We start from the raw sequence: 13,274 nt of genomic DNA, 5'->3' as shown, positions 1-13,274 counted from the left end.
GCTTTTGCAGGATAATGACATTGGAATGTATTCTTGACTTTTTTTGTTTGGCAGGTTATTGAGAAAGAAGCAAAAAATTTTATTGATGAATCTTTTAAGACGCTTCGATCAGCTGAGGCAGCATTTGACATGCTTTTAAAGTTTAAGCATATTCGTTCACGGGAGGCTATTAATCGACAAATGATGATGAAATTTAACGATATTCTTGCCCAGTATTGTAAAGAGGTAAATGAGAAGTATATAGCTGCTGTCACAGTAAAAATGTACTTGGCAAAATGTGAACAATTGAATCGTACTGTTGCCTGTCTTTTCCATCTAAATGCAGAGAAACGGTGGGGTTTTCCCAAGTACGTCACGTAATGCAGGGAACCAGAGCAAAGTGGGTTTGTCTCTTCAGTGGCGAGGTCTCCGTGAGAATGTACCCGGTGTCACAGGACACACCTCACGCTGTGATTGGGGCGGGCCCTGGGCGAGTGCGGCGTAGCAGCAGTCACCGCGATGGCAGCGGTGATCGCAGCTGACCCGAGCAGAGGTCATACGTGTGTTCACACGTTCGCTCAGAGAGCGCATCCAGCGCTTGCGTGTTCCCCGTGCAGTGTCAGGCACCGAGAGACAGGAGAGTAACACTCAGACTCTGCCCTTAAAGGAGTGAGTGTCTAGTGGGAGAGCCAGAAATTTATTGCTACCAGTGCTTGTGTTCTGTTCAGAAAATGAAGTGAGGGTACAGGCAACCAGTGGACTGACGCGAGGGAGGGTAGAATAAGGGTCTCGTGGCCGCCCGCTGTGTTAGTCTTCCACTGCTGCTGTTGCAAATCACCACAAACTTCGGTGCCGGAAACTACACCAATTTGTTGTCTTGCGTTCAGTTCTAACGGGCGGAAGCCGGCCACCGTTTCGTTGGGTTTACACCGAAGCATCAACCAGTAGGGCCGTGTTCCTTTCTGGAGCCTCTGGGGGGTTCATTCCCCAGTGGTTTCTGGTTTCTGGAGGTGCGTGGTCTCTTCCCACCTTCAAAGCCAGCCGTGGCCGGTCCTACCCTCACCACTCTGCCCCTCCTCCTGCTTTAAGGGCCCTTGTGAGTGCAGCCCCCACCCGGACAATGCAGGGGGCGTCTCCCTGCGTCATGGTCAGTGGACTGGCAGCCTTCGTGCTCTCTGCGGCCTCCAGTCCCCTTCGTCACGTGATGCAGCGTATGTACAGCTCCGGGGGCCAGGGCCTTTGGTCGGGGGCAGTTATCCTCCCCCACTCCTCACACCCAGATGAGAGTGGGGAAATGCTTCTGAAGTGCAGGCCCAGCCCCTGTGGCCCCACGATTCCACTTCTGGGTAGACGCCCAGAAGAACTGAAATCAGGACCTTGAGGAACATCTGCACACCTGTGATCACGGCAGCTTGTTCTCAGCAGCCGAGGGGTGGGAAGAACCCAAGTGTCCATTGATGGGTGAACAGATTAGCAAAGTGTGGTCCGTGGGTGAAATGGGGAACCATTATTCAGCCTTGAACGGGAAAGAAATCTGACACCTGCTGCAGCCTGGAAGAGCCTCAGGGACATCCTGTTAGGTGAAATGAGCCAGTCACAAAAGGACAGCTGTGTGGTTCCCCTTCCGCGAGGAGTTGGAGTGGTCAGATTGGCAGACAGAGTAGAGGGGCGCTCATCAGGGCGGGGGGCAGGCCCAGAGTTTCCGGGTGCGACGATGAGGGCGTTCCGGAGGCGGCTGGGGCGATGGGTGCGCAGCCACGTGCGTGTGCTTCATGCTGCCGAACTGTGCGGTTAAAGTGCTCAAAGTAGTCGATTGTGTCTTATGTCTGTTTTACCACCATTTAAAAATGTGTAATAATTATAAAATCTCAATGGCATGCACACATACACAATTCATGTCTAGGCCAGATTTCAGAATTTCTAATGGTCAGTCAAGTGAATGTACATAGTCTGCAATGATAAGGCAGTTTGGAGCATTCCATGCATTAAACAATAGAAAAAATGGAGGGGAAAATACAAGAAAAGTATGAAACAATAAGTAGTGAAGACACTGTCTCTTGACTCTCTCTTGACATGCCAGTGTCCATTCCTCCCAGCTCAGTGTCTCTTGGCCGAATGGTGATGTTTGTCTCTCACAGTACCCGTCGGATTGCTTTCCAGATCGACACTGTTAATAAAATCTTCGTGGAGAACCTCAACAGCCCGCCGCTGTACAAGAATCACCCTCCGGTCGCCGGCGCGATCTACTGGGAGCGGTCTCTGTTCTTCCGGATGAAGCACACCATCCTCAGGTTGCAGGAAGTGGCGGAGATCCTGGACAGTGACCGGGGAAGAGAGGTGCGCTGCGTTGCTGGAACCGCCCCTGCCGTGTGCCCCGGGCTCCAAGGAGATGCCCGTGTGAGAAGCAGCTCACGCTCAGATCCCTGCCTGACACTTCGGAGGTCCCCTCTCTGGTCCCTGATTCAAGGCTCAGATTTAAAATGCCCTTTTCATCCTTTTTCTTTGGCATCTCAATACCTATGACATCTTCCAGGTAGTAGGCGAGTGGTCTTCTCCCTGGACTTGAACTTCAGTCTCTAGAGGGTGACCATCATCTTTCTGATAATACCCCCTGTCCCTCCCCACCTGTGGGTTTTTGTAAGCTATATCACAGGTGTTGACAACCCTTTTCTTTAAAAGTCCAGAGAATAAACATTTTAGGCATTTGTAGGTCATACAGTCTTGGTTGCGGCTCCTTGGCCCTGCGCTTGTAGCGGACGGTATCCACAGATGGCGTGAAGACAAACAGGCCTGGCTTGTTCCCATAGGACTTTGTTGATGGCGCTGGAACTTGAATTTCATCTGGTTTTCATGTGCCACGAAGCATTGTCCTTTGTGATGTCCTTCTGATGAGGGAAAGCTGGGCTCAGCCTGGGGGCTGCAGCAAGTGCAGCACGCAGGCTGGGGTTGTCTGGTTTCTGCTCCTCGGCCCAGGCCTCCAGCCACAACATCTCAAGCAGACCCTCTAGAAGATGTGAAATTCTGTCTGCTTCCTTTTGCAGAATGTGCTAGATAATTTTTTTTTTTTTTTGAGAGACAGATACTATCTTCAAGGACCTAATGGCAATTGTTTGAATCTGTTGATAGGTGAAACAGAAGTATTTGGAGGTGGGCAGGACGATGAAGAACTATGAAGACAGGAAGTACGAGCAGTGGAGAGACGCGACCGAGCAGCTGCTGCCGGCGCTCATGAAGAAGAGTCTCCTCACTAAGGTGTGTCTTCCGCGTCCCGTCCTGACTCAGCGGCCACATGGTGGCATGGCTTTTCCCTGGCGCTTGTAGAGTCGCTGGGTATATCCAAAATCAAAGACTTGCAGGAAACGCACCAGAATTGGGCAAGTCTCCTGACTCCTTGGGCAAGTGGCTTCACCCTGAGCCTGAGTTGGGTTCAATGACGTAAATGCACAAAGTGTTAGTTGAACCACATAGGGAAGAGTTGGCCATTGACCACTTCTTACCTGCAGGAAATGCCATTTCATGTGAGTCTTTCTTGTCTTCCGTTTCGGGCCTGCCGTGCAGCTGGAGCTCAGTGAGGAAATCTAGGACAGGCCTGGGCCTGCCGGTTTTCAGTTCTTGGTCTCTGAAATCCTGAAGGAGGGACCAAAAGGAGCGAGAGGGGCCAGGCAGGCCTGTCAGGAACTGACTACTCTGGCCCTTTCAAAAGGGGCCATTGCTCCTCCACGCCAGCCCGTTCTTGTCACATGTCATCAGCTTTCCCAGACTTTCAAGGGGAGCCAGAAGTGTGGATTTTTGTATGCAATTGCCCAGCTCTCAAAGGCAGGCGGCTAAGTGGAGTTCTTAAAAAACTTCACCAATATATGTTCTCACTGGTCCTAGCCAGCTCCCGAGTCTGTCGGGGCCAGGGGACCCACACTGACCTCTGTCAAACCCACGTGTGACTTGGGTGGTAATCTGCTCCGTGGACCGCCTTCCACAGGTCTCTGCTGTCTCTGAGGATGCTGGGAGCTCCGACAAGGGCACGGCTTTTGCAATCAATTTTCCAACTGCTCTCAGGGAGATTATTAACGAAACAAAGTACTTGGAACAGCTGGGATTTCCTGTCCCCGAATTAGCAAGGAATGTCGCCCTCCAGGAGGACAAATTTCTTAGGTAAAAAGCTTCTTCTCTTAAATCAGCAGTAAACTTTTTGGTCTTGGGACACCCTTACTCTCTGAAAAATTATTGAGAACTGCTCTCCTTTCGCAAAACTTTCATTTTTGTGGATTTTATAACTACCAATATTTTCCATTATAAATTAAAACTAAGAAATGTTTATAGAAATGTTTAATATAACATTTATAGAAATGTTAAATAAATACGTTATTTATTCACTTATCTAAAAACAACAATAATGAACCATTCCATGTTAACATAAATAACATTTTCAATGAGAAGTAACCAAAAAAGAAAGTGAGTGGGAAGAGCGGCTTCACTTTGCATTTCTGCAAGTCTCTCGATCCCAGGTTCAGGCTGGCTCCTGGCCTTTCGTGAGCTGTCTCTGGAGTGGGTTATGTTAAGCCGCTTGCGAGCTCCCTCGTCCTTGCCTCGTGTCGCTGTCTTCCCTGGAATGCGCAGGTACACGGACGGGATACAGCGCATGCTGGACCACTACCACGCGCTCGTGGGCACGCTGAGCGAGGCCGAGGCCGTCCTCCTGGACGACCACTCTCAGGAGCTGGTGCGCGTCTTCAGGTCTGGATACAAGCGCTTGAACTGGAACTCGCTAGGTAACTAACGCACCCGTCACTACTGCCTTTGGGCCTGGGGCTGGATGGAACTTGCTAGGTAACGCACCCGTCCTTACCACCCGGTTCTGGCTGCGCTGTGATCTCTGTGCGCGCACGCTGTGGTGAATAGTTGCGTGGGGAGCATTACAAACCCAGTTGGCGCGTGGCCTTAGACCTCATCGCAAGGCTTCAGGGGGCCGTGAAGGTGAGGTGCGTGCCATTTTGACACTGCTGACCCCGAGCTTTCTCCTCCAGAAATCAAGTGGCCTTTATTTTTCTAAAATTAAAATTTTAATTTTGAAGTGATTATGGATTCACACGCAGTTGCAAGAATGAATACGGGGAGACCAAGGTGCCTTTCACCCGGGACCCCCACACTGGCCTTTCACAGGCCACCGTCTAGGCTGGCTTCGACATGGTTGAGACACAGAATACCTCCTCCCTCTTAAAGTCACGCTCACTCCCCTGCCACCCCTGTCCTCTCCTCAACCCCTGGCAACCTCCCGTCTGTTCTCTACTTCTGTCAAGAGAGTTATGTAGCCTTTTGGGGTTGCCTTTGTCATTCAGCACAGTTCTCCAGAAATTTCGCCAAGTGCTCCTTACTGGACTGTGGGGATGCAAGCCCATCGACCTCTGAGGCTTTCTCTGCTGCCACCAGGGCAGGCGCGAGGGGACAGGGCTGGGGTCCCTCATTTCAGCGGCATGGCGGGGCAGTTTGGGCACCCCGCTGGCCCTCAGTGGTATGACCTAGGGTGAGGTCACAGTTCTGTCTGTGACGTTTGGCTGGAGTAGAGCCGTGAGTGTCTAAAATTTCCTGTCTTGCAAGGGCGTCCCTTCCCTGGTCCTTTGGCTAGAGAGAGCAGGCTTGTCTTGAGGCATATTTTCGTTACATGTGTCCCTGCCCATTGACATTTGTGGGTCACCAGCCGCTTCAGCTCCAGGTCCGGGAGATAAAAGGAAAAAGAATGGCTGTCATTCCTTGGGACCCGAGGTCACAGCTGGTTCACCTTCTCTCCATCTTTCAGCCCTGTACTTGTTTTGCAGACAACACGTAGGGCATCCTTCGCAGGAGGGGTAAGGAAGGGCTGGCCTTACTCCCGCTCCTGGAGGCGGCGTCCCCTTCACTTTTGAAACAAGGCACTTGGCTTGCCCTCTTTCCCTTCCTCCTCTCCCCCTTCTCCTGATCCCAGTTTCCCTCCTCTCTCTCTCTCTCTCTCTTCCCTTCTCTTTGGTGTGGAGAACGTGTGTTTGGCCTGTGGGCTTCAGACCCAACCCCCTGGTGGAAAGTCTGGCTCTACCCACAGCACTGACCCTCTCGGTGGCTCGGTGTCCTCAGCTGGAAAGGGGCACGAGCTTAGTGCCTGGTTCTCAGGGCTGTTGGAAGAAACCGACGAAGTAACACCATGACGTGCTCGGGCCATCGCCGACCTGTCGTGAGCTTCCCCCGGGTTCACTGGTCACGGTTTGCTGCTTACTTTTCTAAGTGGGGTAGAGTGCAGCGTTCCAGCTGCTGTGGCAACAAGAAGACAGGAGGGTTGGACCTTCTCTTTATTCCCCACAGTGCTTTATGTATGATTATGCTAAAATTTGAACAGAAGAAATGTGTCATTTTGTTGATTCTGAGCACAGTGGTCCTTCCTCCCCAGGGGTGCCCGTGGCTCTCTGCCACCTGGCTGACCCAGGGGGCAGGACAAGCAGGGTCCTTCCTGCGAGAGGGAGGCTGCGCGGCATTACCCTTGCAGACGGTGGAGGGGGCCACGGAGAGAAAGGCCCGAAGGCCAAATACCTTTCTCTTTCTTTTTCTCTCTTTCTCCAAAGGCATTGCTGACTACATAACCCGGTGCAGACAGGCCATTGGGAAATTCGAGTCCCTTGTCCATCAGATTCAAAAGAATGCAGATGACATTTCTTCCAGGCTTACATTAATAGAGTCCATAAATCTCTTTAAATATCCAGCCCCGAAAAGTGGGGAAGAACTCCCAGGTAGGCCCGACTCCTTGGTTCTTTGATTATGGGAGGAATGGAAGCAACCTCTTGGTCGTGACTGTGAACCCAGACGTGCGTGTGCCCCCACACACATCCGTTCCACGAACGGAACGGAAGTACTCCGAGTGGTCGCACTCATTGACCTGCACAGATCGTCGCTCGCACTCATGGGCTCATGCTCATGGGCTCACACTTGCTTGTTCAAACCAGACACTTTGAGTGGCCTTAGACTCGTCAACATGGAATTCGGGCGCAGTCAGCCGGCAGTTCAGGGCAAGCAGGACTGCCCAGAGACGTGCCCGCTGCCTGCTGGGGGTGGTGCGTGTGCTTCGGCACGGGGGGCCCCACGCTGTCCTTTCCTGCCTAGGGTCTGTCTTGGCTTCTGGTGTTGCCTCGTTATCTGCTTTGGGTTAAGCTTAGAGGCTCCTTCTGTACTTCCAAGATAGACAGCTAATGTTTTGGTTGCTTTTCAATGAATTGTCCCTCCTCGTGAAGAACTGTGACAGGTGGCTTCCTCTACAGGCGTGAAGGAATTTTTTGAGCACATTGACCGAGAAAGGGCCAAAGATGTGGACTACATGGTCAGGTGGTACCTTGCCATCGGGCCTCTGCTGACCAAAGTCGAGGGCCTGGTCGTCCAAACCAACACGGGCAAGGCCCCCAAGCTGGCCTCCTACTATGAGCACTGGGAGAGGAGACTGTACGAGGTCTTGACACGGCTCATCCTGAAGTACGTCTGCCTTGTTGCTCTTCTGAGGGCCATGTGCACAGATTAAAGCAGTTTAAACGGGTGTGTTGTTAAAGGGGGTGTTGCAGGGACAGAGCAAGAGCCAGGTGGAGAGTACACTGCTTCCTGGAGGAAGGTTGCTCACAGCACGGAGAGGTGACTTTCCATTTGGCTCCTGTTAGACACCTCAGGAAAGGGACTCTCCCTCCACCCCTCAGCCGTCTGGAAGACACACCAGTGTCTGTGTCCATGGGGCCATAGAGAATTGTCGTCTCTCGGGGGTCACGAAAACCCTGGGCGACTCTCTCGCCTGTGCTGAGAGAGGCTGCTGTGAAGGTCAGGGGACCCTTTCCTGTGTCCTGGTGGCCTCCAGGACAGCCCTGGCTAGGAGAGCATCATGTATGTCGGGATGGATGCCTGCAGCCCGGGCCAGCCTCACAGTGGGGAGAGGCATGTCGCAGGTGACAGACACAGCCACAGCGACATCTGTGAAAGAAAGAAAGTAGGGGAGTGTCCTGGGGAGCGAAGGGAGTGCAGCTGTGATGGCTGCTGTGGAGAGGCCGCGTTTGAGCTGAGGCCTGAAGCCAGGAGGCAGCTGAGAGGGACGGTGCTTCCGGGGCAGGATGTGAGCCTGTGTGCTGACATTTTTCCCGAACCAGAGTCAAACAGCTTTGGGAGGTCGTTGTTATTATTTAAGTATTGCCCAACTGGTAGTTAGTTATTTCCTAAAAATTGAAATGAGCTATTTGTAAAATTTAGGCCAAAAAAAAGAGGGTCTGTATAATATAGCTCACCCCAAATGGTCCATGACAGCCCTCGAATGAGACACTCTGTGTACTAGGCTTTTTCATGGGACTCTGGAGACTGGGCATTTTCATCAGCTGCTGGGTGTGTTCTGCTCTAGCAAGGACTGAGTCTTTCTTATTAACCCTACTCAGGAACTTGCAGGCTTTTAACTCTTTAATCCTGGGGAACGTCCCTTTGTTCCAAACGGAAACCATTCTGACCGCTCCAGAGATCATCCTCCACCCCAACTCAAATGAGATCAACAAGATGTGTGTCCATTGCGTCCGGAATTGTGTGGAGGTCACCAAGGTGAGGCGGGGATGTCTGCGCTGCTGCACCAGCAGCTTTGCATCCCGGGGCTGGGCGCGCCTGCGGCCGACAGCAGCCTCCCAAGCGGGTCGTGACCGGGTCCACTTTGTGCTCTGCCCAGACTGCTGTCCTCTCCCTGGCTCCCCGACATCTGCAGCGCTCTACGTTTTAGACTGTCCCAAGGCTCGATCCTGGCACCCCTTTCTTCTCTCCTTTCTCTCCCCTGCACAGTTGTGATCAGCCCCATGGCTGTAATACCCAGCCCCCACGGAGCTGACTGCCCGGACCTTGCCACACTTTTCTAGCCTGTTGCCTGCTTGGCATCTCCCCTTGGATCTTAGACTTGGCACGTCCAAGATGCGGGTCTTGCAGCCCAGACCCACCCCAGTTTTCCTGCCTCGGGAAACGGCACCAACTTAACCGGATGGCTGGGGCTGAACGCCAGGGTGCCTTCCTCAGCTCCTCACTTTCCCTCATCCACCCACATCCAGCCCACTGGCAGGCACATCTCGCTGCCCAAACAGACCTCCTACTATCTTCCTCCCCCTGTTTCCACGTGATTGGTCTGTCCTGAGTGCCACCACTTTACCTGGACAAATGCAGGGGTGATCTTTCCTCCACCACCACAGGTGGTCAGGATGATCTTGTCAAAATGTGAGCCGTCTCCTGTCATCCCTTGTATTGAGGCCCCAGCGACTCCACATTGCAATTAGAACATAATCCGAGCCCCTTGTTCCGGTCACAGGCCAGTACCTGCCTGCCTCTCTGGTCTCCATCCCTGCGTCTGTCTGTTCCCCTGAGCTCCAGCCTCGTGTACCTGCAGCAGGCACCGCTCGTTCCCCCTGGGCTGGTTGCTGGTTGCTCTAGTGGAGCCTTCTGCCCCAGACCTTTGCTCACTGGCTCCTTGTCCTTCTCTGCCACAGCACCATGCCGCCTTCTCCCCAGCACCGCCCGCTATCTCACCTGTTCTCGTTCATTTACGTGTTCATTTATCTGTTGAGAGTGGAAGCTGCACAGCTCTCCGAGTCCTTGGCTTGGAACTTGCAGAAACTACTTCTGGCCCTCCTGGTGGTCTCATGGTAGGCCAGACTGGGGCAGGGAAATGATGGGAGGAGCAGAGAGTCCTTTTTGCAACCGAGCACAGCTTATTAATAATCTAGTGATTTTCATTACTAGCCAGAATTATTACTGAATACTAATATATACATAGGAAGTGAAATTGATACTCAAGTACTGTCTTTCCCCTGATTCTTATTTTGCCAGAATTTTGTTCGATGGATGAATGGCAGCTGCATAGAATGCCCTCCTCAGAAGGGAGAGGAGGAGGAAGTTGTTATAATCAGCTTCTACAACGACATTTCCCTGAACCCTCAGATAATTGAACAAGCTGTTATGATCCCCCAGAATGTCCACAGGATTCTGACCAATGTCATGAAGTACCTGCAGAAATGGAAGAAATACCGCCCCCTCTGGAAATTGGACAAAGCCATTGTGATGGAGAGATTTGCTGCCAAGAAACCTCCTTGCACAGCGTACGACGAGAAGCTGCAGTTCTATTCCAAGATCACCTATGAGGTCGCGCGCCACCCCCTGACTAAGGATGAGCACTGCATCAGGCTGCAGCTCGGGCCCCTGGCCAGCACGGTGCAGGAGAACGCCAGGTCCTGGGTGGTCTCGCTGGGAAAGCTGCTCAGCGAGTCAGCCAAGGAGGAGCTGTACAGTCTGTACGAAGAGATGGAGGTAGTGGGTCACTGGGTAGTGGGACAACTGCTTTTCATGGGAGTGCGGTCTTGGTTTGGTACCTTTCCCGCCGGGTTTATTTTGTGTTCTTCAAACTTGCTTTTATAGAACATGAGTAAAAACTTGAAGAAGAGCCCCAATACCCTTGAAGACCTCAAGTTTGTCCTGGCAACAATTGCAGAGATCAGAAGCAAATCCTTGCTCATGGAGCTCAGATACAGGGATGTCCAGGAGCGGTACCGCACCATGGCGGTGTACAGCCTCCACGTGAGTGGGCAGCTGCTTTCCTCGGCGCCTCACCGTTGGTCTTGGACATGGAGGCTCTGTCCAGAAGTGCTCCTCAAATACACGGCCACAGATTTGTTTAAGACTTTACGTGATGAAATTTAAATGTAAAGCAAACCCCACAGTTATTCAGAACAGTGAAAGTTTAGGGTCTAGTTCTTGATCTTGCATAGCTCAAATCATACCTTCTGTAGACTGGTCTTTACCTGCATGCCATTTCAATCTCTCTCTCCCTTTTTTTTTTTTGCTGTAATTTCCTTTGATAAGTAAAAGCCTTTGCAAAAGTGGTAAGGGAAGAGGGAGAGGGAGAGAGAGAAGATGATAACAAACTGGTAGAAGATAATAATTCAATTGTCTTTCTATGTTTAGGGTTGTTAAATGTGGGTTTCAAGGACCTTTAGAAAGCCATGGCTGAGCCCCTGAAACTGAATGCAGAAGTTTTGCATACTGTGTTTCTCTCTCACTGCCTGCCCCCCCCACCCCCCAATCGACACACACACGCACAAAGAACCAACTGGAAGAACAAACTAGCTGGGAGAGACAGACAGCTATTTCATTAGTCTAGTTGCATGCAGTTTCTAGTCCAGCCCTGACGTTTCTGGGCTGCTCTGAGTGCCTTTCCCTGAGCAGTAGCCCTGGGCTGGGGGAGATCCTCTCATCAGAAGAACACACAGGACGCAGAATTTATGTTTTTGTAATTAAACATCCTGTTTTGTCTTTTGTCTCTTTTACTCTATTAAGTGAAATGATTTCAAACTCCGCACCCTAAAGCTTTGTTATGGTCTGCTTACGTTGTTCACGTTTCTCTTGGTTTCTCGGTTTCATTCGAGTCATTTTCTATCTTTATATGCCTGTTATTTAGTTTTTTATCCTTTTCTGAGGACATGCTTATGGACTTTAGAGAGAGGGAAAGGGAGAGGGGGAGAGAAACATTGATGTGCGAGAGATGCTGATCAGTGGCCTCTCACACGCGCCCCCAACCAGGGGACCTGGCCCACTCCCCAGGCACGTGCCCTGACCGGGAATCAAACCAGTGGCCTCTTGTCTCTCAGGTGAATGCCCAACCCGCTGAGCGACACCAGTCAGCGGTGAAAATATGTAATTTTTATCTTTCAACCCGCGCTTTCGTATCTCACGTCACTCAGCCTGCTGTAGTCGGGAGCAGGAGTTTCTTGGCAGTGGCTTTGAGCAGAAATCTCACTTCCAAATTGTTGGCCATTTACTGTTTGCTCTGCCCCTCCTCTTTTTTTATTAGCCTTCCGATGCAGAGAAAACACTGGTGGCCAACATTGAGACTATGTGGTTAAATCTGTTCAGCGATTCGGTGAACGTGGAGCACTCGCTTGGTGGCATAAAGAGAACTTTCACAGAGGTACCTTTTACATTTTTACTTTCCGAGTGAAGACACTGAAAATCCTCCATTGGGTCAAATTAATGCCACCTCGCTTTTCCCAGATTACTCGAGGAGAAATAGCAGGCTACAGGCAGCAGATAGAGGAATTTGCAAAACGTTTTTATCGCGAAGGCCCTGGTTCTGTGGGGGAAGATCTTGACAGCGGTGAGAAGAGTCTCATTGGTCTTCCTGGGGCGTCAAGGGTGTTTTGCTTCCGAGTGTTACGGGAAGACGGGACAGGCGGTGCTTCTTACCCCTGCCTGTACGCCGGCCCCCCCCCCCCTCCCCCCGGGCATCTCCAAGCACTGCTGGTGCCGGGGCCCAGGGCCGCATCGTCTGAGTCCCTTGTTCTGGAGCTTGGTCAGGCCATGGAGAAGTTTAGAAGCTCCCGTGGGGGTCTCGGGGTCCATCCCAGGCTGAGACCACCGAGAGGAGGGAGGATGCTAAGGAGACAGGTTTTCTGACTTGCAGATGCACCTAGCCCTCCGGTTTTAGCCAGAGCCACGGCGAGACCCAGTCTGGTTATTGCATGTTTGTCTTCCCCGACAGCTTCTGTGGGTGAAATGAGAGTTTATGCACATTGTTTGAGATTTCTTCTTTAACTTCAGTGCCTTGACATTTTCCGTATTTACTTGTGTGTATATGTATTTACTTGTTTACTAGGAATAGAACTTTTAGCCACTTTTGAGAGAGAGCTGGTACAACATGAAAAGAAACGCCAGGAGCTGGCCAACGCTGAGAAACTTTTTGATCTTCCGATTACAATGTACCCCGAGCTGCTCAAGGCGCAGAAGGAGATGAGTGGGCTGAAGGTGGTGTATGAGCTCTACAGAGGGCTGAAGGTGAGCGTCCCCCGCAGGCTCAGTCTCGCTGCCGGGGGCAGGGCTCGCTCAGGCCCGGCGGACTCAGAGGCCCCCACAGTGGAGAGCCTGGGCACATTTCGCAGAAACTCCCACTTTGGCTCTCGGGAAGGCTGCTAACGGGTACAGGGTTTCTGTTTGGGAGGAGGAGAAAGTTCTGGGACAAGATAGTGGTGATGGTCGCACAACATTGTGAATGTTCCTGATGTCTCTGACCAGTCCACTTAAAAACGGTGGACATGGCGAGTGTCACGTGGGTCTCACCACAGTGATAGAAGACTCTCTGGACTGGAGGTCAAGGCTGGGCTACGGCCTGGGGTGAGCTGTTAGAAGTGGAAGTAAACGGTAGCGAGTATCATGTCACTTGGATGTTTTTCTTTAGCACATGTTCCCCATGCAGTTTCATGCCATTGGCTGGTTGGTTGGTTGGTCGGTTGATTCAT

The 13,274-nt window shown here is 51.7% G+C and overlaps 1 protein-coding gene across 3 annotated transcripts in view; it reads left to right on the top strand.

Annotated features, from left to right (window-relative positions):
* Positions 1 to 13,274, top strand: part of DNAH10 (dynein axonemal heavy chain 10) — a 132,318-nt gene that overhangs the window by 49,305 nt on the left and 69,739 nt on the right. For 2 of the 3 annotated variants that reach the window (XM_045200470.3, XM_045200473.2), the window contains 13 exons: positions 55 to 225; positions 2,140 to 2,316; positions 3,106 to 3,231; positions 3,956 to 4,128; positions 4,594 to 4,745; positions 6,564 to 6,728; positions 7,254 to 7,461; positions 8,397 to 8,553; positions 9,817 to 10,293; positions 10,402 to 10,560; positions 11,834 to 11,950; positions 12,034 to 12,136; positions 12,635 to 12,813. In XM_045200470.3, the coding sequence (XP_045056405.3) occupies positions 55 to 225; positions 2,140 to 2,316; positions 3,106 to 3,231; positions 3,956 to 4,128; positions 4,594 to 4,745; positions 6,564 to 6,728; positions 7,254 to 7,461; positions 8,397 to 8,553; positions 9,817 to 10,293; positions 10,402 to 10,560; positions 11,834 to 11,950; positions 12,034 to 12,136; positions 12,635 to 12,813 (2,364 nt within the window). The remainder of the gene's footprint in view (positions 1 to 54; positions 226 to 2,139; positions 2,317 to 3,105; positions 3,232 to 3,955; positions 4,129 to 4,593; positions 4,746 to 6,563; positions 6,729 to 7,253; positions 7,462 to 8,396; positions 8,554 to 9,816; positions 10,294 to 10,401; positions 10,561 to 11,833; positions 11,951 to 12,033; positions 12,137 to 12,634; positions 12,814 to 13,274) is intronic. The other variant, XM_045200472.2, reaches the window with a different exon arrangement.

Source organism: Desmodus rotundus, chromosome 7, assembly GCF_022682495.2.
Source record: "Desmodus rotundus isolate HL8 chromosome 7, HLdesRot8A.1, whole genome shotgun sequence".
NCBI lineage: Eukaryota > Metazoa > Chordata > Mammalia > Chiroptera > Phyllostomidae > Desmodus > Desmodus rotundus.
This window is presented reverse-complemented; position numbering and strand designations above follow the sequence as displayed.